The sequence below is a fragment of the Hyaena hyaena genome, unplaced genomic scaffold (assembly GCF_003009895.1).
Source record: "Hyaena hyaena isolate Hyena2069 unplaced genomic scaffold, ASM300989v1 scaffold_19, whole genome shotgun sequence".
Taxonomy (NCBI): domain Eukaryota; kingdom Metazoa; phylum Chordata; class Mammalia; order Carnivora; family Hyaenidae; genus Hyaena; species Hyaena hyaena.
The window spans coordinates 5,872,378-5,898,442 of NW_024080651.1; the positions used below are offsets into that span (position 1 = coordinate 5,872,378).

Here is a 26,065-nt window from a genome sequence, read left to right on the forward strand (position 1 = left end):
TAATTTACTTTTGAGAGAGAGAGCACACATGCACAAGTGGGGGAGGGGCAGAGAGCGAGAGAGGGACAGAGGATCTGAGGTGGGCTCTGTGTGCACAACAGAGAGCCCGATATGGGGCCTGAACTCATGAACCGTGAGATCATGACCTGAGCCGAAGGCAGATGCTTAACTCACTGAGCCACCACGACTGCTTATCTTCTAATTCTGATATTAAGATGGATTTTTTTTCTGTTGCAACTGCTTGTTGGTGAGAAAGTTCACAAAACTGTCATAGCTGGTGAAAGCTGGGATTAGCAAAATTGTTCAGTATTAGTCCTTCCTAACTATTTTTGTGACATGGTCCCTTTTGAGATTTGACAAAAGCTATAATTCTCTGCCCAGGAAACTTTGCCTGATTTCAGGTGATTCATGGATTTCCTGAATCCCTCCTGAGACATGTTGCCTATGGAGTACCAGATTAAGAACTGTCATACAAATTCAATACACTCTGAGAATTCTTTATATTGTATAATCTGTTCATGGCATTCTCTCTGGAAATCTGTACCTGGCCAGGTCATTTGAGGATACATATCAGAGTATAGTGAGCTACCCTGAAGTCATCCCTGTTTCTTCGTGGTTTATGTAAGACTTGTAATAGCTCTTGTGTGTGTTTATCTTTTCAGGGCACAGGCTGGTGAGCTGTGGGTCAAGAATGAAAAGGTCATGTGTGGTTATATCAGCGAAGATACCAGGGTGAGATTGATAAAATGTTTTTTTGGTTTTGTTTCTTCATACCATTATGTCTGAGTCCTGAAATCAAAGACAAAACAGAGATAAGCAACTTGCTTATCTCCTGATGGCTACTATTCCAAGGTAGATAATATTTTAATATTGTCAAGGACTCCTGTAATTCTAGTGTTTTATAGTTGGATCTCTCCAGTTTGGGATCAGTCTTCACTTTCTCTTTCGAAAGAGGCCTAAACATGGAAATGTAGTGTCTAGCCTGCAGGCTTCTGTGCCTATAAATACATAGCAAAAGTTAAACTCAGTAGAAGGTTGCAGTCAGTAAACATGAACAAAGATCTTTGCAAAGGAAATCTCGTTCTTTGGCTCTCTTTTCCAGTTGGAAAAAGCCAAACTAAATAGCTGTAAACATTACCCATGCTGGTGAAACCACTTGCCTGCTCTTCCTTGTTCTCATCCTCTGCCTCCCTTGAGAGCATTGGTTTGAACTGAAGGTGATATTGTCTCCACAGGGGTCTTTTGGCAATGTCTGGAGATATTTTTATATGTCACAGCTAAGAGTATGTGAAGAATGTTGCTAAACATGATACAGTGTATAATACAGATCTCCAGAACAAAAAATTACCTGATCCAGTATGGCAGTGTTGTGGTAGGGGGGCTGTTTGGTGTATTGTGGGATGCTTAGCAGCATCCCTAGCTTCTGTGCACTAGATACCAGTAGCACCCTGCAGGTCATGACAACCAGATATGTTTCCAGACATCACCAAATGCCCCTAGTTGAGTACCAGTGCCTTTTTAGGTAACTACTATCTGAATTTAATTTTTGTATTTTTCCTTGTTTGCATAGTGTTAACACATATGTGTTATATCTTAAACAGTTTACTGTATATTTGTTTTGCTTATTTTTGAGATTTATTAAAGTGAAATAAAAAATAGTCCTTTTTAGCTAGCTTTTTACTTGATACCATATTTTAAATCTATAATTAAGAGTGTATGGATCATAGGTAAAATAATGCCAAATTATTTTTCAAATTTTTGGAACCACTTAATACTCCTAGTAGCAATATATAAAATCTGTTGTTTTTCATTTTTTTCCAACACTTGGTGTGAGATTTTTAAAGTTTTTGCAGCTTTAGTGGGCACAGACTGGTATAGTGATCTTGTTTTGCTTTTATCCAGTTTTTATAGAAATTCATTCTTTTTTTTTTAAGTTTATTTTTGAGAGAGGGAGAGTACGTATATGCGGGGAAGGGGCAGAGAGGGAGGGGGACAGATGATTTGAAGTGGGCTCTGTGTTGACAGCAGAGATCCTGATATGGGACTTGATCTGCTTAACTGACTGAGCCACCCAGGCACCCCTCTAGAGATTCATTCTTGGTGGCTTGGTCACTTAAGCATCTGACTTTGACTCAGGTCATGACCTCACAGCTTGTGGGTTCGAGCCCCTCATTGGGCTCTGTGCTGAGTGCTCAGAGCCAGGAGCTTGCTTCAGATTCTGTGTCTCCCTCTCTCTGCCCCTCCCCTGCTCACACTCTGCCTCTCTCTTTCTCAAAAATAAACATTTAAAAAAAATTCACTCTTAAGCATGATTTACAAAGAGTGTGATAATTGGGCCTGTGTTTATCTCTTCAACCTTATTCATTCACTTATTTTACAGTAAATAATATGGAAGCACCTCTTGTGTGTCAGCTACTTTGCTTTTTCTTTATACTTTTTTTTTAAACATTTTAACATTTTTTATTTATTTCTAGGAGAGAGAGAGAGAGACAGCGTGAGCAGGGGAGGGTCAGAGAGAGAGGGAGTCACAGACTGAAACAGGCTCCAGGCTCTGAGCTGGCAGTCAGCACAGAGCCCGACGCGGGGCTTGAACCCACGAACCGTGAGATCATGACCCAAGCGAAAGTGGGACGCTTAACCGACTAAGCCACCCAGGCGCCCCTATACTTTTTAAAAAATATATTTTTTAAATTTTATTTTAGAGCGGGGGGGAAAGAGAGAATCCCATCATGGGGCTTGATCCCACAAAGCATGAGATCATGACCTGAGCAGAAAGCGCAGTCAGACGTTCAACCTACTGAGCCACCCAGGTGCCCCTACACTTGATTTTTAATGGTGCCTGACTGGCTCAGTTGGTAGAGCATGCCATTTGACCTTGGGGTCGTGAGTTTGAGCCCCACTTTGGGTGTAAAGATTACTTAAAAAACAATATTCTGGTTCAGAATATTGATCTGGTACAGAACATTATCCATGAATATCTTTCATTCTAGAGGGGAATTCAGAGTGGGGAATTCCCATTCAGTAGGGATGCATGGATGAACAGCACAGACGAGAGCCCTCCCAGTAAGGAGCTTACACCTTAGTAGGGGGACAGATGTAGGTAGATACCCGGTCCATAAATGTGGTAATTACAGATTATGATGAGTACTCCAAAGGAAATTCATTGGGTAATGAGAAAGACTTGAGTGTGGCTGCCTTAGTAAACAAATGAGATCAATGAAAACTTCTCAGGGAAACAGGGCATTGTGGTAGAGAACAAGAGACCTTCTTTGCAAAGGTGGGCAGGGAGGTGTCTCTGAGAAGGTGCTGGAATGGTGAGACTTAGCCAGTATATAAAGGTTAAGGCGAAGAACATTCCAGGCAGAAGAAACAATTGTGAGAGGCAAGTGTGACAAAAGCATAGGTTATAAGTAGGGAGCATGATGTCAAAGGGAAGGTGGTCTGGTTCCAGCCAGTTTGTGCAGGTCCTTGTAACCAGTGTAGAGTGTATTCTAAAGATGATCCACTGAAGGATTTTAAGAGGGGAGTGATTTCCGAATTAGGCTTTCAAAAGATTACTTATTAAGTTGGATTTTGTTGTTGTTACATAAATTAATCCCTTTGTTATAGACTAGTGATGTTTCAAATGGTGGACTTCTGCTGGTCTTTGAATTCTTTCAGGGTCCACTTTACTGTAATGGCAGAAATGTTGTAGGTCCAGGCACCACGGGTTACTGTTTGCATGCAGGAACCACAGGTCCAGATCCCCACAACTCGTCTTCCTCTTAGTTTTGCCATAGAAGGAGCGTGCATACTTGGCGTGCTGGCTTTTTTCAACTTTCTTCACAAATTTCCTGAGGGAGACCCTATAATGGAATCTGTATTTACCGACAATTCCCATCTTCATGGTGCATTTAGCTGTGTTGTCACAAACTAGGGCCAAGCTCAGAGAACCATCCATCCAGTTAGATTGGTTGAACAAAAAAACCTGAAGTAACAATGACAAGTTGATTCTTCAAAGTCAACTTTTTTTTCTCCAGTAAAATAAGTCCATAGGTAAGCCATTCACTGCTAGGATGGCATTGTCACAGTTAACTGGTGATCTAAGGTTTTTTTAATCTTCCTGTCCTGCCTTCCTTGGGACTGGGCTTCCATGGTTCAGCTGGAGCTGCTGTAACCACTTCAAATTCCAGGCAGAGGAGAGAGGAAGGGAAGGAAGACAAGAGGGATGCACTTTCTAGGCAAGTCAGCTTCAGGATGTGACATTTCTATTAACATCTTACTGAATTTAGTCACATACAACTACTCAGGAAGCTGGGAGGTTTAGTATTTTGATTTGGTCCCTTGCCTCCCGCAATAGCGTCAGCTTCCCATTACATAAGAAGAAAGGATGTGGCACAGGCATCCATGGTACGTGCTGTAGCCACTCTGGCTCTGTGTAGAGCATTGTTTGTAGGGTCAAGAGTAGAAGCAGAGAAACAACTTAGGAAGTTAGAAGACTATGGCATGGACTAAGGCTGGAGCTGTAGCAATGGAGACATGTGGGCAGACTTGGGATACATTTTGGGGTAGGGTCCACAAAACTTGCTGATGCATTGGATACAAAGAATGAAGGAAAGAAGAATTGATCAGCTTGATAGACAGATGTTGGTGTCATTATGAGATGAGGAAGACTGAGGAGGAGACATTTGGGAGCAATTGAGAGAAGATATTTGTAAGACGCCTGTTGGACTTCTGAGAGGAGAAATCTGGGGAGGTAGTTGAGTCTGAAGCTCATTTCATCACTTCTCCCATATGTGCCACACACACGCCCCGCTCCAAACCCTCCCACGCCAAACTGTCCTGCTCTTGGGAACCATTTGCTATTCCTCAAACATGCCACAATTCTCTCTTGCCTCTCTATCTTTGCACATACTGCTCTCTCCTGCCTGGAGCACTTAGATCCTGCCTTCCCCCCTTACAAGCTACTCACCCATCCCTCTGCACTCCTCTCAGGCTTCCTTGCTTCTGGAAAGCCTTTCTAGTTTCTGAGGTAGTCTGGGTATGAAGGGCATGTACGATGTGAATTATAATTTATTAGACTGGCAGCTCATCAACTGGCATATCTTAGCCCAAGTTCTACATTCATAATGAGCTTTTCTTGACTTTCCCAGGTACATTTATTGCCCTTTCTCCTGTGTTTCTTATGAGAACCTTCATGGAATGTTTGTAGCTATTGCTATCTTTTGCACATCTTAATCCTCTACTATAATTTCTTAGAAGGCAGGGATAGGATCTTCTCTTCAGAGTTTATGATGTAAGGGATGAAGCTTGCTTTTAGAAATCCCATGTCACAAGAAAAATCTTCCATCACTGCTTTTTTTGGGGGGCAGGTCTAAAAACATATAAGATATACTGTCTTAACCATTTTCTTTTATTTATTTTTTGAGATTTTAAGTAGTCTCTGCACTCAATGTGTGGCTCGAATTTAGAACCCTGAGATCAGGAGTAACATGCTCTCCAGACTGACCTAGCCAGGGGTCCCACATCTTAACCATTTTAAAATGTATGGTTCAATAGCGTTAAGTACATTTACATTGTTGTGAAATGAATCTACAGAACTTTTTCTTCTTGTACAACTGAAACTCACTACATTATTGCATTTTAATACAACTGCGTTTTTATTTCAGGTGGTATTCCGTTCTACGTCGGCTATGGTTTACATATTTATTCAAATGAGCTGTGAAATGTGGGATTTCGATATTTATGGTACTGTCCTTAAGTGATTGTTTTTGTTCCTTTTGGTAGATATTTTTGGTTTCCCCCAAAATGGTATTTTATAGCAAGACATTGACATTCTCTAAAAATATATCTTGAGATCTTTATAAATCTTCAAATGCCAAAATAAATACACTGAAAGTAAATATTTTATACATACACATTTATTTATTTGATGAATTCCATGAAATGCTGTAAGGTATTAATGCAAAATCTAACTTCTCAGATCTTTAATTGTTCTGTAAGTACAGTCAAAAAGTCATAAAGTCACTCTGTGAGTAGGAACCAGCACTTTCTTTGATATCTTTCATTTCTCTTATCACTCATAGAAATCCCCATGTTTGTTTTGTTTTATTAGAATTACTATGTAATGAGAAGAGGACAGTAAAGCTGCCATGAGGTGTGAATACTGTGTCCAACACACCAACCCTATGGTGCATGTATTTCACATTTGTGTTTAGAGAAATTATAAGCTAATTTCTGCCATGGGTCATCAAGGTCACTCAAGAACAGCAGGAACTGCAAATGATAATTCAGTGAATGCCCAGGGTCATCTTCTAACCAACTTTAAGCATCATTGTGAAATATTCACATTTAGTAGATATTTATTCCTCCTCTCATTCTGAAGATAACACTGTATTTTTCTTTTTTAAATAAAAGTTTATTTTTTTGGGGGGAGTGTATGGGAGAGGGTCAGAGAGAGTGAGGGAGGGAGAGAGAGTCCTGAGAAGGCTCAATGCTGTCAGCTTGAACAGTTTGGGGCTTTAACCCATGATTCGTGAGACCATGACCCGAGCCAAAATCAAGAGTTAGACACTTAACCAAGTGAGCCCCCCAGGCGCCCGAATACTGTATTTTAAAATCATCAAAGCGTTTCAGTCTTGGATTTTACCTTGGAGCTATGGCCTCTTAGTGAGGCAGATATTAAATTTGGCTTGATAGAAAGTCTAAGTTGAACACTTCTATACATCTGACTTTTAGGATCTTGTTTTAAGATACAGCAGAACCCACCTTCTCTTTGGTCTTATTCCTGCTACTTTACTGAGAGAAGATATTGTAAACAAGAAATAAAGATAATCCTTACCCTCTTCTCATTGTTGCTTTTCAGGGGATCTATATTTTGAGAAAGCTGTGAATGGTTTCCTTGCTGATCTCTTTACCAAGTGGAAGGTATGTTTCTTATGCAATAAATCTCATTATGTAAACATTATTCATTGCAGGTTTTAGACATACACTCTTTCTGTTAAGCTGCCTTTATCAAGTTTCTTAGCTAAAGCCCAAGTTTATAAGACTGTAGATTTAATTACTTTAACCACCTCAACATGATAAAGGTCATTTATGAGAAACCCACAGCTGACATCAGACTCAATGGTGAAAGACTAAAAACTTCCCTCCTTAATAGATTAGGAACAAGGTAAGGATGCCTGCTGTCACCACTGGTGTTCAGCATTGTACTTGAAGTTTTAGCCTCAGCAACAAGGCAAGAAAAAGAAATAGAAAGCATGCATATTGGAAAAGAAGGATTAAAACTATTAAAACTATTTCCATTCACAGATGATCTCTTATATGTAGAAGATCTTTAAAAATCCACCAAAAAACTATTAGAGCTAATAAATGGGTTCAGCAAAGCTGCAAGGTTACAAAATCAACGCACATAATCAGCTGTATTTCATCAGCAATGAACACTTTGAACAGGAAATTGAGAAACAAAGAATTAAATTGTATGTATGTACTTATTTAAGTAGGTTCATGCCCAGCACTGAGCCCAACCAGGGACTTGAACTCAACAATCCTGTGATCGTCATCTGACCTGAGCTGAGATTAAAAGTCAGATACTTAATCAACTAAGTCACCCAGGCGCCCCCAAGGAATTAAATTTTAAAAAGAGAATTCAATTGGGGCACCTGGGTTGCTCAGTTTGTTGGGCATCTGACTCCTGGTTTTGGCTCAGGTCATGATCTCACAGTTTGTGAGTTCCAGCCTTGTGTCAGGCTCTGCACTGCCAGTGAAGAGCCTGCTTGGGATTCTCTCTCCCTCTTTCTCTGCCTCTTCCCCACTCACTCTCTTTCTCTCTTTCAAAATAAATTTAAAACAAAAATTAAAGCACTCCTGGGTGGCTCTGTCGGTTAAGTGGCCAACTTCGGCTCGGGTCATGATCTTGCAGTTAATGACTTTGAGCGCTGCATCGGGCTGGCTGCTGAGAACTCAGAGCCTGGATCCTGCTTCAGATTCTGTGTCTCCCTCTCTGTCTGCCCCTCCCCTGCTCATGCTCTGTCTCTCTGTCTTTCAAAAATAAACATTAAAAATTTTTTAAAAATTAAAAAGAGAATTAACTTAAAAAAAATTCTATATACAGGGGCGCCTGGGTGGCTTAGTCGGTTAAGTGTCCGACTTTCGCTTAGGTCATGATCTCACGGTTCGTGGGTTCGAGCCCCGCGTCGGGCTCTGTGCTGACTGCCAGCTCAGAGCCTGGAGCCTGTTTCAGTCTGTGACTCCCTCTCTCTCTGACCCTCCCCTGCTCACTCTCTCTCTCTAGAAATAAATAAAAAAAAAAACTTAAAAAAATTAAAAAAAAAATTCTATATACAAGAACATCAGAGAGTGTAAAATATTTTGAATTAATTTACCCAAGGAGGTGCAAGATTTGTATGCTAAAATCTACAAAATGTTGCTGAAAGAGATTAATAAAGATCTAAATAAATGAAAAGAACCAACCCATGATCATAGATTGGGAGACTTAATATCATTAAAATAGCAATAGTACTCAAACTATAGTTCAGTCCCTATCAAAATTCCAGTGACCTTTCTTTTTTGCAGAAATGGAAAAGCTAATTGTAAAATTTATGTAGAATTGCAAGGGATTCTGCGTAGCCAAAACAACCTTGAGAAAGAACAACAAAGTTGGAGGCCTCTCACTTCCTAATTTCAAAACTTACTACAAAGCTAAAATGCACTGGCATTTAGATAGATCTATAAATCATTGGAAAAGAATTGAGAGTACAGAAATCAATCTATACACCTGTGATTTTAGACAAGGATGTCAAGTCCATTCAATGAGAGAAAGAACAGTCTCTTCAACAAATGGTTCTGAGCCAACTGAATATCCATATGCAGAATGAATTTGGACCTCTTACTTCACATCATATACAAAAATTAACTCAAGGTGGATCAAAGACCTAATGTAGGAGAGCTATTTGAGGTCACATTATGTAATGGCAAACAACAGGGAGTTTGGATAGAAACAATCTGGGCTTAAAATTATGGTTCTGCTTTGATTAGATTTTATTTTTTTAAATCTTGGAGAAGTAGTCAGTCTCTCTGAGCTTCTGTTTTCTTTTCTTCAAAATGGAAATTATAATAGTACCTGCCTCACAAGGTGTTGTAAAGTATCTGTACATAGTAGGGTCTCAGTTGAATCTTAAGTACCATCTTCTTACCTCAGCAATATGGGAGCACTGTCTGTCAACTCTGAAGGGTACAGAAATAGAAAGACAATGATTACCCTCAGAGAAGTTACAGATCTGCTGGGGAGCTTCCATCTACATATTTGAAACAATAGCAAGCCATATGTTTTAGGGGTTAGAATTTTATTTAGTTTTGAATTTGGACCTGGAAGACTGAGGAAGTTTTGGATGGTTGAAAAGGAAGATGGAGAGGTTGTGTCAGATGAACAGTTTGACCAAAAGGATGTAGATGGGCATGAGAGTAGGGTATGGTCTTAGGTGACTTCACAGAGGGTTAGTGTAGGGAATAATTAAGTAATAAGATGGATTAGAAGGATGGGGTCGCATCAAGCCAGGAAGTTTGGACCTGACAGGAAGTGTGGGAGCTATTAAAGATTCTCAATCAAGTGGTCAGTATGATCAAAGCCAGGGAGAATTTGAGGAAGGAGTAGTCTAAGTGGCCAGGAGCAATGTGGTGAAGTGACACATGGAATTAAGCAGAGCAGCGAGGAGGCTTCTGCAGTCGTGTGACTTAACAGTGATCAGGACTTTGTGTCTGCCTGAGTACAGGGGCTAAAGTTTGAGGTGGGCTGAATAATGGTCACCTTGGACAACATAAATGGCCATTTCAGTATTGGGTGTGTGAAAACGTTCATTTCAAGGCTCAGTGCCTTAAATGTCCCCTCACCCTAGATTCTGTGCGTGGATTTTTTTTATTAGATATAGGTGCAGGGTTTGGAATAGGTTTAGTCATTAGTTTATAGGACTTCGCTCTTAGGATTTGTTTATTTTTTTAAAGTCAAGAACTTGGTTTTAAAGCAGGAGCTTGAAAAGGAATTAAAATAACTTTCTGTCGTCACTCTATTGATTTAATGATATTTGGTGAAGGTTGTTTATACTTTTTTAGTTTTTTAAGTTTATTTTTTATTTGTGAGAGAGAATGAGAACAGGGGAGATGCAGAGAGAAAGGGAGAGAGAATCCCAGGTAGGCTCTGTGCTGCACAATGCAGAGCTCAACATGGGACTCGATCCCACAAACCATGAGATCATAACTTGAGCCAAAATCAAGAGTTGGTTACTCAATTGACTGAGCCACCAGGCGATTCTTTATACCTCCTGTTGAATGACTTACAGCTAACACTGTGGCAACTGGATCAAGCATGAGAGTTCATGAATTCATTTCAGAGCCCAAAATATGGTAGTGGGGGGAATAATAGTAGTAGTCGTAATTAACATTTATTGAGTATTTTGACATACTGGGTATCATGATACGTGTTTTGCCCACATTATCTCACTTAATCCTCTTACTCCTATTAATACTGGTATGGAAAGTACAGCTCAGTGAAGTTGGGCAACTTATCTATGATCAACAGCATGTAAAAGCAAAATGAGAATTCTAATTTCATGCCATCCATTCTCCCAGAGCTACCCTGAGATCGTGACCTCTCTGCTGTCCTGTCTGTATTTTTATAACCCCAGGCCATGCACCTATTGTATGCTATCCCCACCATCACATGAGATGAGAGACTCAAATGCCCATACCATCCCATTCGTTGTAAGGCATTTTTTTTCTATATATCACTTATACCAAAATGAGTTAAATTTGAAGTTGAGTTTGGAGCACTGGGCATCCAATACATTAGTTGATGGCTAATAAAGATTTGCTCTTTCCTAGCGTTCTGCTCGTGGTGCTGTGGCTTGAATTTAGGAATTTCGGTCCACTTGAGATATATCCATGGGGGAATATAAGGTGACATGTTATGTGCATCATGTTGTATATATACCCTACATGGTGAATGCTGAGTTGTGTAATCAGTGAGCCTGGTGGGTTAGGGACAGGGTTGGTCTGTGTAAGCACCCATCTTCAAAGATCTGGGAGGAACTGAAACTGGGCTTGCTGGCTTACTGGGGCAAGCCACATTTCATGCCATCTGTAAACACCCTCTTTCCAGAACATTGATTTCCAGACTCCATGAATTGTTTATTCCCACTAGTCCTCATCTTAATCCAAAGGTACTTCATCACCCTGGCTTTAACTGCTGCATCTCGAGCAGCTCCCAACCCTGATTTTATGACAGTGGTAGGATGTTGGGGTTGTAGTTAATTCTTACTTACACCATCTTGTGTTTTGTTCTTGTTCCTAAACTATGGTTCTGAAGAAATTTTAAAAACAACATGGAGCAGGTACAAATACCATGATCCTTTGACACTGGGCTCATCTAGTTCATGTCAAATCAAGAGCTGAGAAATAGTGACCCATATGTATTGGTGATTTACTGTTTTCAAAGCACTTTTTGCTTTTCTGTGACTATTGCCCGAGATCACATAGTGTTAAATTTCAGGGCCAGGACTCAACCTGCATTTTCTCACTCCAACAGTCCTCTGTTCACTGGATCATGCAACCTACAATGATGTGACATCATCCAATATAGTGTGCTGCCATTGGGTCTCCTAGAATTGATAATATTATGTTAAATCAGGCTGCTTCATCATGAAGCGAATGAAATAAGCTTGAGCTCTTTTTCTCCACTTATTCCTAGGAGAAGAACTGTAGTCATGAAGTGACAGTGGTCCTGTTTTCTAGAACTTTCTATGATGCAAAATCTCTTGGTAAGTCTTTCTCCTATAGTTCTTTTTTGTTAAGCTTTCCATCCATTCCTTATCATCTTGCCGTTTGCAATGCTCAGCTTTCCCACTTTTTCTGTTATGAGCACAGGGTAAAATGGAAAATAACATAGTCCGTTAGGGGATGTAGGAAGTCTGTGGGCCATGATTCATCTTAAAGCAAACTCGATACATAATTTATTTCATTTATTTGTTCATTTATTCTGGTGATGAAAACCTTTTTTTTTTAATGTTTATTTTTGAGAGAGACAGTGCATGAGCAGGGGAGGGGCAGAGAGAGTGGGAGAATTCAGAAGAATTCAGTGGGAGAATACAGAATTCAAAGCAAACGCCAGGCTCTGAGCTGTCAGTACACAGCCCAGCGTGGGGCTTGAACTAATAACTATGAGATCATGACCTGAGACAGCATCAGATGCTTAACCCACTGAGCCACCCAGGCGCCCCTGGTGATGCAGATCTTTAACCTAGAAGGAGGAGCAGGTAAACTGAATTTCTCTTCTCAATCAAATTTACATGTGTTGTTTTCTCTTTTTCAGATGAATTTCCTGAAATAAACCGAGCCTCAATTCGACAGGATCACAAAGGACGGTACTATGAAGACTTTTATAAGTATGTTTGAGGCTTTGCTATGCCCCCTCACTTTTTTTTTTTTTTTGGCCTTTTCTTTCCTAAGTTAAAACAAATTAACCTTTTCATTTTGGAATAACAATAGGTTTACAGGGAAGTTGCAAAGGTAGCACAGAGAGTTCAAATATACACTTCAGCCAGTTTTCCCTTTTAACATTTCATAACTATGGTACATTTGTCAAAAGTATGAGATTAGCACTGGTGTATTACTATTAACTAAAGTTCAGTTACAGTTCTCAGATTTCATCAGTTTTCCCACTTTATATATCTTTTTTCATTCCAGCATCTAATCCAGGATACCACATTGCATTTTCTAAACTTTGTGCTGTGAAAAATTTCAAACTCACAGAAACGAAGAATAAATAATATGATGAATTCATACACCTAACACCTAGATTTAACAGCTATTATTATGCCACGTTTGCTTCATCTGTTTTTAGGCTATATTTTATTTTAGAGTAAATTATAAATACTATGATATTTCGTTCTTATGCATATCTAAAAAATAAGGTCGATTTCACATATAACCACAATATCATGGTCACATTGGACAAAGTCAACTCTATATCATCCAATATCTAGTACATATTTAGGTTTCATTAATTGTGTCTGAAGTAACTTATGTTTAGTCTGCTTGTTAAGTCTTTTAAAAAATTTTTTTAACATTTATTTATTTTTTTGAGAGACAGAGAGACAGAGCATGATCGAGGGAGGGTCAGAGAGAGAGGGAGACACAGAATCTGAAACAGGCTCCAGGCTCTGAGCCATCAGCACAGAGCCCAACGCAGGGCTCAAACTCACAAACTGCAAGATTATGACCTGAGCTGAAGTCAGAGTCTCAACCAACTGAGCCACCCAGGCGCCCCTGTTAAGTGTTGATGTAAAGCAATTTCACCCTTCCTTTTTGCCCCCAAACATGTGATGTGTTGAAGACTAAGTTGGTAGTTCTGTAGTATTGTGCTTTCCAATCTTTCATGTTCCTATGAACCTCTCCTGGGGATCATTCTGAGTCCAATCAGTTTGGAAGTCCTGGGATGGGCCTGAGATTCTGCTTGTCCAACTAGGTCCTGTGCTTGCATATGTTGGTCTCTGCACCCCATTTTGAGTAGGGAGGCTGTAAAAGACCCTTTCTGGATTTGTCTGATTGCATCCTTGTGGTGGTGCTTATTTTCTATAAACCAGAGGTTATAAATGAGGCAATTTAGCTGCCCTCTCCACTCACCATGGACATTTGGCACTGTCTAGAGACTTTTTTCCTTTTGGTCAAAATGGTATAGGGGCGGTAAAAAGGGAGAGGTTCTACAACTGATACCTGCTGGGTAGAGGCCAGGGATGCTGCTCTGCATCCTGCAGTGCACACAGGACAGCCCCCACTGTAGTTATTTAGCTCAAGGTAACTAACAGTAGTGCTGAGGTTGAGAAGCCCTCTCTAAGGACTTGATGGAATTTAGGTTGGACCTTTTTCGTAAGACATACCTCATTGTTGATGCCCTGTACTTCACGCTGCATCACTACAAGAATGCAGATCAGTCTAGACGTCCTGACTGTGGCCCTGAATAAGGGGATGCTTTGTGAGATGATAGAAGCATAGCAGATACAGTCAGATGACGTTGCTCCGTGACCTGGGGCTGAAGGCCCTTGATCTTTTAAACTCTCAGATCTGTGGAGAAATTTATCACATGATTCTTGGCTCTAGAGTAGATCTCAAAACAGACTTAAAATCCCTTTTGGGGGCACCTGGGTGGTAGCTCAGTTGGTTGAGCATCTGACTTCATCTCATGGTTTGTGAGTTCAGGCCCTGCATTGGGTTCTCTTGTCAGCGCAGAGCCTTCTTAGGATTTTCTCTGCCCCTCCCCTGCTCACACTCTTTCTCTCTTTCGCAAAAATGTCTGAACATTAAAAAAAAAAAAAAAAAAAAAAGAAACCCTTTTGCTTTGTAGATTTTAAATGGATTGATTTATTCTTGCCTGAGGTACCAAGATTTTATGTTTAAGTAAAAACCAAGTCTTTTGAAACTGAGCACATTTCATCAACTTACTATACTTGTTAAAGATTGCTTCTCTCAAACACACTACTCCGCGCTACTCCATCATTGATTCAGTCTTGCTTCCTTAGACTTTCCTTCTGTAACTGAGAGGAGGAGCTCTTTGTTAGTTTCCCTTCCTACCTTAGATCCTGAAAGACAGTCTCACTGTTCTACAGTAACAGTTTACTCTGTGGGTTTAGTTTTTGTCTCAGATAGCCAATCCTCTACCTTACCCCCAGCCTGGAGCCTTAAACATATTTCTTTGTAGCTAGTTCCTTCCTAAGTCTCAAGCCAACACCAAATGCCAATTTGTATTTTTCTCTCCCTTCTCAACTTTGTAATAGCATTCCTAAAGAATAAATATTCTTTTGTAATTATATATATATTTTAAAAACCAGTGATTGTGGATAAGCCACAATTTTGGGGGGAACCTTTTTAACTTTTTATCTTAAAATTTTTTCTTTTTTTTTTTTTTAAATATATTTTTATTTATTTCTAGGAGAGAGAGAGACCGCATGAGCAGGGGAGGGTCAGAGAGAGAGGGAGACACAGACTCCAAAATAGGCTCCAGGCTCCGAGCTGGCAGTCAGCACAGAGCCCGATGCGGGGCTTGAACCCGCGAACCGCAAGATCATGACCCAAGCGAAAGTCGGACGCCCAACCGACTAAGCCACCCAGGCGCCCCATCTTAAAATTTTTTCAATTATGAGGACATTAAAAGAGGAATATGATGAATCTGTATACTTTTCACCTAGATTTACCAGTTACTAACATTTAGTAGACACATGATTATTTTCTACTTCATTATCATCTTTTAAGAATAAGGACGTCGTAAGAGAATGTTAGATTTTGCCAATTGTTGTAATGTTCCTTGTTGTAATATTCCTTATTGAAATGTTTTTCCTGATCCAGATTTCTTTTTAGAATAATGCGTCATTATTAGCTTAATCTTTTGTGTTAGTTTTTCCATTATGAACCACATGGGTTTGAACTGCATGGATCCCCTTATATCTGGGTTTCTTTCAATAGATACAAGACAGTACTATAAAGGTATTTTCCTTATGATTTTATTTTTTCTTTTTTTTAAATTTATTTTGAGAGAGAGAAAGTGCAAATAGGGGAGGAGAAGAGAGAGAGACAGAGAGAGAGAATCCCAAGCAAGCTTCACGCTGCCAGTGCAGAGCTCAACTCAGGGCTCAGACTCACAAACCACAAGATCATGACCTGAGCCAAATTGAGAGTCAGAAACTTAACCAACTGAGCCACCCAGTAACCCCCACCCCCTTTACAGTTTTCTTAATAACACTTATTTTCGTCTAGTTTTATTGTAAGAATATAATATATAATATTTGTAATGTACATAGTATGTTAATAGACTCTTCATCAGTAAGGGGCTTCTGGTCAAGTTTTCAGGGAGTCAAAACATATGCAGATTTTCAGTTGCACAAGTCAGGAACATCTAGCCCCCATGTTGTTCAAGGGTCAGCTGTATTTCCTTTCTCACTTATCAGATTACCTTTTTATATCACTGAAGAAATAATGCATCTTTGTTGTAGAAATTTTGAAAAATCTATAGGAGAGCACAAAATAGAAAATAATAGTGTCTCCACTATGGAGGTTAATAATAAGATGGTAATAATTATCATTTGTATTCATGATTTATTATGTATAGGCCCTGATTCTAAGTACTTTAAGCATCTCTGTTTCATGTAAATATCACAGCATTCCTTGTGATGGTACTCTTGTCCCATTGTATAGACGTAGAAACTTGGACACAAGAGTTTAACTTATCCAAAGCCGTGGAGGATTAAATGATGGCATTTGCATTTGACTAAGTCTAGTTCAGAGTCTGCTTTTGACCATTGTATTCTTCAACCCCATAGTGATCCTACTTTAAATTATTTGTTGATTTTCTTTTGGGTCCTGTATCCCTGTGAGAATTTCATGGAAGTGATGGGCTATTTCTTCCCCCGAGATAAACATCACTATTTATCCCTTTATGCTGATAAATTTTTCATAGCACTTCAGTGGACTCCTAGAACCTCTTTTAAGATTTTATTTTTTAAGTAATCTCTACATCCAGCATGGGGCTTGAACTCACAGCCCCAGGATTAAGAGTTGCATGCTGTACCAACTGAACCAGCCCAACACCCCTAATTCCTGGACTCTTGAGGGCTCTTGTAGCTTAACAGTATATGAAGCTATTTTTACATAATGAATGTAAAATGTACTCTGGTAGAGAGAATAGCATTATGAGACTTCATATACCCATTACTCATGTTAAACAATTATCAAAGAGGATCGTGTCATTTTTGATAATTATGTAATATTTGTCATAGTCTGAAATTTTGTCATAATTTAATTCCTTATTGTTAGATGTTTAATATTTTTTAATTTTCAAATTGAATTATGTACCACTGTGATAAATAGATATATAGTTATACATTTCTGACTGTTTCTTGCTTTTTTTAAAAAAATTTGACTTTATTTTTTTAAAGCAGCTTTAGGTTCATAGCAAAATTGAGAGAAGGTACAGGGATTTCCCACATAACTCCTATACCCACACATACATAATGCCCTTGCCCCCATTATCAACATCCCTCACCAGAGTGTGCATTTGTTATAATTAATGAATGTACACAGATATACCATAATCGCTTAGTTAATCTTAGGGTTCACTCTTGGTGTTGTATATTTTGTGGGTTTGAACAAATATATAATGACATGTCTCCATTATTATAGAATATTTTCACTATAAAAATCATCAGTGTTTCACTTATCTCTTCCCCCCAACCCACATCTCCTGGCAAGCACCGATCTTTCTAGAGTCTGCACAGTTTTTTGCCTTTTCCAGAAAGTCCTAGAATTGGAATCATATAGTATATAACGATTTCATGTTAGCTTTTCACTGAATAATATACATTTAAATAATATTCATGGCTCAATAGCTTATTTCTTTTTAGCACTCAATAGTATTCCATTGTCTGGATATATCACAGTTTGTCCATTCATCTACTGAAGGACATCTTGGTTGCTTTCACGTTTTGGCAGTTATAATTATCCATGTGTGGATGTAAATTTTCAATTAATTTGGGCAAATACCAAGGAGTACGATTGCTAGATCATATGATAGGAGTATATTTAGTTTTGTAAGAACCACCAAACCGTTTTCCAAAGTGGCTTCATTATTTTGCATTCCCACCAACAGTGAATGAAACTTCCTATTGCGGCAACCAACGGAATGGGAAAAGATAGTTGCAAATGACATATCAGATAAAGGGTTAATATCCAGAATCTATAAGGAACTCACCAAACTACATGCCCGAAAAACAAACAACCCAGTGAAGAAATGGGCAGAAGATATGAACAGACACTTCTCCAAAGAGGACATCCAGATGGCCAACAGTCACATGAAACGATGCTCAGCATCCCTCCTCATCAGGGAAATACAAATCAAAACCACACTGAGATACCACCTCACGCCAGTCAGAGTGGCTAAAATGAGCAAATCAGAGAACTCTAGATGCTGGCGAGGATGTGGAGAAACGGGCACCCTCCTACACTGTTGGTGGGAATGTAAACTGGTACAGCCCCTCTGGAAAACAGTGTGGAGGTTCCTCAGGAAACTAACAATAGAACTCCCCTATGACCCAGCAATAGCACTGCTAGGAATTTACCCAAGGGATACAGAAATGCTGAGGCATAGGAGCACATGTACCCCAATGTTCATAGCAGCACTCTCCACAATAGCTAAAACATGGAAAGAGCCTAAGTGTCCATCAACAGATGAATGGATCAAGAAGATGTGGTTTATCTATACCATGGAATACTACATGGCAATGAGAAAGAATGAAATCTGGCCATGTGTAGCAACATGGATGGACCTTGAGGGTGTTATGCTGAGCGAAATAAGTCAGGCAGAGAAGGACAAATATCACATGTTTGCACGTATAGGAGGATTAGGAGGAACTTGACGGAGGAACAAGGGGGAGAAGAAGGGCGGAAATGGTGGGGGAGAGGGAGAGAGGCAAACCATGAGAGACTCTTGAATGCTGACAAAAACTGAGGACTGATGGACGTGGGGGGGAGGGGGGATGGGCATGGAGGAGGACGCTTGTGGGGATGAGCACTGAGTATTATGTGGAAACTAATTTGACAATAAACTATTTGTAAAAAAAAAAAAAAAAGAATACATTGATATAGAAAAAAAAGAAAAAGAAACTTCCTATTGCTCCATATTCTCACCAGCATTTGATATTGTCAGTGTTCTAGATTTTGGCCATTCTAATAGGCATACAGTAGTCCCGTATTGCTGTTTTATTTATTTATTTATTTATTTATTTATAATGTTTTTATTTATTTCTGAGAGAAAGAGCGTGAACAGGGGAGGGTCAGAGAGAGGGGGAGACACAGAATCTGAAACACACTCCAGGCTCTGAGTAGCTGTCAGCACAGAGCCCAATGCGGAGCTCGAACTCACGAACCTTAAGATCATGACCTGAGCCGAAGTCGGATGCTTAACCGACTGAGCCACCCAGGTGCCCTTACCCCCATACGATATGATGTGGAGCATCTTTTCATATGCTTATTTGCCATGTGTATTTCTTTTTTGGTGAGGTGTCTGTTCAGTATTCTGCCTGTCTTTAAATTCATAGTTTGTTTTCTGATTGTTGAATTTTAAGAGTTCTTTATGTTTTTGGATGACAGTCCTATATCAGATGTGTTTTTTGCTGACATTATTTTCTAGTCTGTGTCTTGTCTTCTAATTCTCTTGTCATTGTCTTTCCCAGAGCAGAAGTTATTTAATTTTAATAAGTTCTAGCTTATAAATTTTTCTCTTTCATGGATTGTGGCTTTGGTGTTGAATCTAAAAAGTCACCGCCCTAGGGGCACCTAGGTGGCTCAGTCAGTTAAGTGTCCAACTTGATTTTGGCTCAGGTCATGATCTCATAGTTGGTGAGTTCGAGTCCCATGTCAGATGCTGTGCTCACAGTGTGGAATATGCTTGGGATTATCTCTCCCTCTTTGTCTGCCCTTTCCCTGCCAGCACTCACTCTCGCCCGCATGCACGCTCTCTCTCTCTCTCAAAATAAATAAAACTTAAAAAAAAAGTCATCACCCTAACTAGGGTCATGGGATTTTCTGGTATATTATCTTTTAGGAGTTTTATAGTTTCACATTTTATATTTTGATCTATGATCTATTTTGAGTTAATTTTATGAAGGGTGTATAGTCTATATCTAGATTCTTTTTCTTTTCTTATTTTTTACGTGTGGATGTCCTCTTGCTCCAGCACCATTTGTTGAAAAGAATGTCTTTGTTCCATTGTGTTATCTTTGCTTCTTTGGTTATATTTCATACTTTTGTCTTTTGTTATGTTTTGGGGGTTCTGTTTCTGGGCCCTCTATTCTGTCCCATTGATCTATTTGTCTACTCTTTCACCAGTGCCACACTATCTTTAGCTTTATCTGTAGCGTCATAGTAAGTCTCGAAGTTGGATAGTGTTAGTTTTCCAACTTTGTTCTTCTTCAGTATTGGTTGGCTATTCTGGGTTCTTTATGTTTCTTTAGGATAAATTCCTAGCATTAAAATTAATGGATTAATAGAAAAATGTTTATATATATATATTTTTAATTTTATTTTATTATTTAAAAAATTTTTCTTTTAGGGGCGCCTGGGTGGCTTAGTCGGTTAAGCGTCCAACTTTCGCTCAGGTCATGATCTCGCGGTTCGTGGGTTCGAGCCCCGCATCGGGCTCTGTGCTGACTGCCAGCTCAGAGCCTGGAGCCTGTTTCAGAGTCTGCGACTCCCTCTCTCTCTGACCCTCCCCTGCTCACGCTGTCTCTCTCTCTCTCTCCTAGAAATAAATAAAAAAAAATAAAAAAAAAAATTTCCTTTAAAAAAATTAAAAAAAAAATAAAATAAAATAAAAAAATTTTTCTTTTAATGTTTATTCATTTTTGAGAGAGAGAGACAGAGTGCAAGTAGGAGAGGGGCAGAGAGAGAGGGAGACACAGAATTTGAAGCAGGCTCTAGGTTCAGAGCTGTCAGCACAGCGCCTGATGTGGGGCTCGAACCCATGGACCTTGAGATCATGACCTGAGCCGAAGTCAGATGCCTAACTGACTGAGCCACCAAGCCCCCCTATTTTTTAATTTTTTGTAATACATTCACATGGCTTGATATATTTAGGTTCACAAGATCTATAGTAAACAGATTCCTACTATCTCTTTCTACTAATCTAGTTCCCTGACCTAGATTTGTTTATTGGATATATATGTAGAACCTACATATAGATATTTTACTTTAGACTTTTTATATACCGCCTATTATATGATTAGGTGATATATAATGAAGAATCTTCATATAATGAAGATTTCGTGTTCCTCCTCAATACTAAGCATTAATATAATTTCAAGGCAATTTTTAAGTATTTTCTTACTTTTGGTTTTCAGTCTATGTGACTTGATAATACAGGTCTTTGTTAATGTTTGTTATGTGCGCTTGGCTTTAATACTTACTATTATGATAAATTACCTTAACCCTGAAAATCCCTTCTTCCCCTTTCCTTTGAAACCCTGTGAGGGACCTGATGTATATAATAGCTGTTCAATGTCTATTTTATTTCAGAGTGGTGGTGCAGAATGAGAGGAGAGAAGAGTGGACGTCTCTCCTTGTGACCATTAAAAAACTCTTTATCCAGTATCCAGTGTTGGTGCGACTGGAACAGGCAGGTACTGCATTCATATGACAGAAAGTGCAGCAGGGAAAGGAGGTGTAGGATGGAGGCTGGCAGTCAAGAGGCTCATGTTTGCTTCCTTCCCAGTGCTGGGCAGAGTTTCTGCTTCTGGTCAGGTTTCTATTTTCATTTGGGTCTGATTGTTCATTATGTATGCAGTAAGTTCAATAGTGTACCTACTACAGGGTAGGGGGACCTCTGAAGCCAGTCACTCTCCACTTTCCACTTCTTTAAGAGTTCATCTTTCATGAGATGCTTTTCCTTCTCTTGTGTCTTTTGCTTCAGAGGGCTTTCCTCAAGGAGACAATTCTACCTCAGCACAAGGAAACTACCTAGAGGCCATCAATCTGTCCTTCAATGGTGAGTAGGGACACCAGTCATGGTGGTCTGGCATCTGTCTTGTTTACCACAAGATAAACTATGAACTTCTTTTTACTAATGTCCAAAGACCCATATCCAGCTGAAGATCTCTCCACTCATGTATTCCAAAGATTAACTGGAAGCAGTAACTTCTGATTGAACAGGTTTTTTTTTTTTTAATGTTTTATTTATTTCTGAGAGAGAGAGAGAGAGACAGTGTGAACAGGGGAGGGTCAGAGAGAGAAGGAGATAGAGAATCTGAAACAGGCTCCAGGCTCGAGCTAGCTGTCAGCACAGAGCCCGACGTGGCGCTCCAACCCACAAACCGTGAGATCATGACCTGAGCCAAAGTCAGATGTTCAACTGACTGAGCCATCCAGGCACCCCTGATTGAACAATTTTAATGGCCAACATTTAGCTGTTAGATCTTCCATTTGGAATTAACTTGCTATTCTCATCTGCTTCTCATGGTAACCTGAGAACAAAGAGCTGGAGGGAATCTTCCTTGGGCTGTTTCACTAAAAACTCCTATTCTCTACCCTATCCCTCAATTGCTTCTAAATAATTTTTTAATCTTTTTTTTTTACCTTTATCTATTTTGAGAGAGAGAGAGAAAGCATGTGCGTGCAAGTGGGGGAGGGGCAGAAGAGAGAGAGAATCCCAAGCAGACTCCACACTGTCAGTGTGAGCCTGATGTAGAGTTTGAACTCACAAACCATGAGATCATGACCTGAGCCAAAGTTGGATGCTTAACTGACTGAACCACTCAGGAACCTCAGGCTTTTTTTTTTTTTAAATTACAAAAGGAACCCATGTTCTAAAATTATAATAATCAGAGGTATATCAAGTAACGATGAAGATCTCCTTCCTTCCTCTACTGTCAGTTCCCTTCCAAGAGGGAATCTTTTTAACAGTGTGGTGTGACTTCTATATGTTTGTCTCTGGATGTGTTACCTGATATGCTTTGTTTGTAAATTACAGAAACCTACTGAATTGGTTTACACAAAAGAAAAAATTACTCTCATGATAAAGGGACCTGGTGGGGCCTCAGGAAAGGCTTGAACATTATTCAGAAGGTGGGGAACAAAGTGGCTCTAGGAAATACAGCAGCAGGTATTCCTGGAGCATTGTTTAGCTCCCAGCTCTGTTGTCAGCTCTCTGCTCTCTGTTTAGAATTCAGTGTTCCCATAAGAGAGTCTGATTGGCACAGCTGTGGTTAGGCTTCCATTGACACTGGCCAGTAGTGGAAGTAATGATGTGTGGTCACTTCATTGTGCTTATAAGCTGCTGTGTGTCTACACCAAGGTGCTGGGATTCTAAAGTATGGGGTCTACACTTCTCCAAAGAGGACATCCAGATGGCCAACAGACACATGAAATGATGCTCAGCATCCCTCCTCATCAGGGAGATACCACCTCACACCAGTCAGAGTCGCTAAAATGAGCAAATCAGAGAACTCTAGATGCTGGCGAGGATATGGAGAAATGGGCACCGTCCTACACTGTTGGTAGGAATGTAAACTGGTGCAGCCCCTCTGGAAAACAGTGTGCAGGTTCCTCAAAAAAATGAACAGTAGAACTCCCCTATGACCCAGCAATAGCACTGCTAGGAATTTACCCAAGGGATACAGGAGTGCTGATGCATAGGAGCACATGTACCCCAATGTTCATAGCAGCACTCTCAACAATAGCCAAAACATGGAAAGAGCCTAAGTGTCCATCAACGGACGAATGGATCAAGAAGATGTGGTTTATCTATATACAATGGAATACTACATGGCAATGAGAAAGAATGACATCTGGCCATGTGTAGCAACATGGATGGAACTAGAGGGTGTTATGCTGAGCGAAATAAGTCAGGCAGAGAAGGACAGATACCATATGTTGGCACATATAGGAGGATTGGGAGGAACTTAATGGAGGACCGTGGGGGAGAAGAAGGGGGGAAATAGTGGAGAGGGAGGGAGGCAAACCATGAGAGACTCTTGAATGCTGAGAACAAACTGAGGACTGATGGTATGCGGGGAGGGGAAGGGGGTGAGGGCATGGAGGAGAGCACTTGTTGGGATGGGCACTGGGTGTTATATGGAAAACAACTTGATAATAAACTATTAAAAAGGTGGGGGGAATGTATGGGGTCTCTTTTTTTTTTTTTTTTTTTAATTTGAGAGAAGAGGGAAAGAGAGAAGGAGAGAGAGAATTCTAGGCAGGTTTTGCACTGTCACCGTCGAGCCTGAGGAGGGGCTTGAACACATGAACTGTGAGATCATGACATGAGCTGAAATCAAGAGTCAGGCACCCAAGTGTGGAGTCTTTTATTAGTAAATCTTTTTGTCATATTGGAGTATCTTTGGTTTTCCAAAGTAAGGATTGTACAGGACAGAAATAAAAATTAAGTTGCCAAATTTGCAAAGTCATCTCAGGATTCTGTCCACTCTTTTAAATATTGTCTTAAATTAATATTTCATTTTTGTAAGTTTCAATACAAACTCATTTATGGATTGTTTAAATTAATGACATGAAATTTGGGCATTTAAGACTACACAAGGTTAAATATGAGGCATCAACGAGGGAGTGTTAACAAAGGCAACAGTGGCATAGCTTGTGTTCAAATTCTTAATGTAGAAGGGGAAAGGCAAATGTGCACACGACTAACTAGAATTTAGGTCCGAGTTGGCAATTGCTGCAATAGAAACATGGACAAAATACTCTGAGGGCACAGAGACGCTTGCAAGTAGCTTGTTTCTGAAAAGCTGTAACATCTTCATTTGGGAACTTTTACTTTGTTTCAAGTGTTTGACAAGCACTACATCAACCGCAACTTTGACCGAACTGGGCAGATGTCTGTGGTGATCACACCAGGGGTCGGTGTGTTTGAAGTGGACCGTCTACTCATGATCTTGACCAAGCAGCGAATGATAGATAATGGTAATGCTCCCTGGTTTGCACTGTCTCCAAGTGTTTATAACCTGACTTACTCTTAGAACTCTGAGCTTTCCCTTTGTGCATCAGAGATCCTGAGGATATGAATAATGTTAGGGGACAAAAAGAATTCTATGGTCAAATTGGTTTGGGAAATGGTGAGTCATACACAGTTTAAGCAGATACCCTAATTGCAGGTTTTAATTTGTTTGTATATCTTTTTTATCTCTAGTGGGTATAACAGGTACCCAGTTTTCCAAACATAGGTAACACTGGAGAACTCTTTTTGGGGGGATTGTTTCAAGGAACCAGTGTATCATCAGCCCATCTTGGGGATTCCTGTCAGATCATCTGATCTAGGCCTGCCTCTGTGATATGTCATGCTTTCCCAACTTGTAACCCTGACTCCATGAAATTTGGGCTTCAAAAAGATGGGGGTGAAGTGTAAATCCTGGGTTGATTAAGAAGCTCTGTTAAACAGTATGGATTGTTTTGCTGTCTTACTGAAATTTCAAGATTCCTTTTCCTTTTTGGCCATTCCTTTAGTAATAGAGGCCTGGGTTGTCTTTTTGACAAATCATGATCTACACAGCATTCCAAGGCTAATTGTCAAGCACTCAATAATGGCAAGTGTGATGGGACCTGGTAAAGAGGAAGCAGACAAAATACATCTCTTTCCTTTTTTGTTGTGTAGGCAGCCCTGTGAGGTTATAAATCATAGGATGGAAAGTCGGCTTTGCCTCATACCTTGACTTAGTTAAGTAATATTGCCAATAGATTGAGATACTTATCTCTACTTCTTCCCACCCTTACCCACACCCTAAACTCTTTTTGTCTTCTCTTTTTTAGGAATTGGCGTGGACTTGGTGTGCATGGGGGAGCAACCATTACATGCTGTCCCATTGTTCAAGGTAATTCGATTTTGGATTGCTTACTAAAGGCCAGTCTCTAGTACTAGAGTGATCTTGAGACTACTTAAAAATAGAAAAGCTGAAACAGTTCCACATCCTACTTGTTTTCTAGCTGATCTTTGCACTGGCTTTTTCCCTTCCAGCTACATAATCGAAGTGTACCTCGTGATTCTCGGCTGGGTGATGACTATAATATTCCTCACTGGATAAACCACAGGTGGGTGTAACCTTGATTCAATGTAGATAATAAGGGTGTTGCATAACTTCCTTGCCATTTTCTCTTCACATCTGTTAAGTTCTTACTATAATACCTTTTGTCGGGGCGCCTGGGTGGCTTAGTCGGTTAAGCGTCCGACTTTCGCTTAGGTCATGATCTCGCGGTGCGTGGGTTCGAGCCCCGCGTCGGGCTCTGTGCTGACTGCCAGCTCAGAGCCTGGAGCCTAGGGGCGCCTGGGTGGCTTAGTCGGTTAAGCATCCGACTTTCGCTTGGGTCATGATCTCGCGGTTTGTGGGTTCGAGCCCCGCGTCAGGCTCTGTGCTGACTGCCAGCTCAGAGCCCAGAGCCTGTTTCAGTCTGTGACTCCCTCTCTCTCTGACCCTCCCCTGCTCACGCTGTCTCTCTCTCTCTCTCCTAGAAATAAATAAAACATTAAAAAAAAAATTTTAAAAAAAGAAAA

At 40.0% G+C, this 26,065-nt stretch overlaps 1 protein-coding gene across 5 annotated transcripts in view; it reads left to right on the forward strand.

Moving 5' to 3' along the window:
- The window catches only part of DEPDC5 (DEP domain containing 5, GATOR1 subcomplex subunit), a 134,121-nt gene that overhangs the window by 14,692 nt on the left and 93,364 nt on the right, over positions 1-26,065 (forward strand). For all 5 annotated transcript variants that reach the window (XM_039225513.1, XM_039225521.1, XM_039225536.1 and 2 more), the window contains exons 8-17: positions 663-732; positions 5,649-5,727; positions 6,845-6,906; positions 11,720-11,789; positions 12,341-12,413; positions 21,088-21,191; positions 21,482-21,556; positions 24,349-24,483; positions 25,327-25,388; positions 25,532-25,605. In XM_039225513.1, the coding sequence (XP_039081444.1) occupies positions 663-732; positions 5,649-5,727; positions 6,845-6,906; positions 11,720-11,789; positions 12,341-12,413; positions 21,088-21,191; positions 21,482-21,556; positions 24,349-24,483; positions 25,327-25,388; positions 25,532-25,605 (804 nt within the window). The remainder of the gene's footprint in view (positions 1-662; positions 733-5,648; positions 5,728-6,844; positions 6,907-11,719; positions 11,790-12,340; positions 12,414-21,087; positions 21,192-21,481; positions 21,557-24,348; positions 24,484-25,326; positions 25,389-25,531; positions 25,606-26,065) is intronic.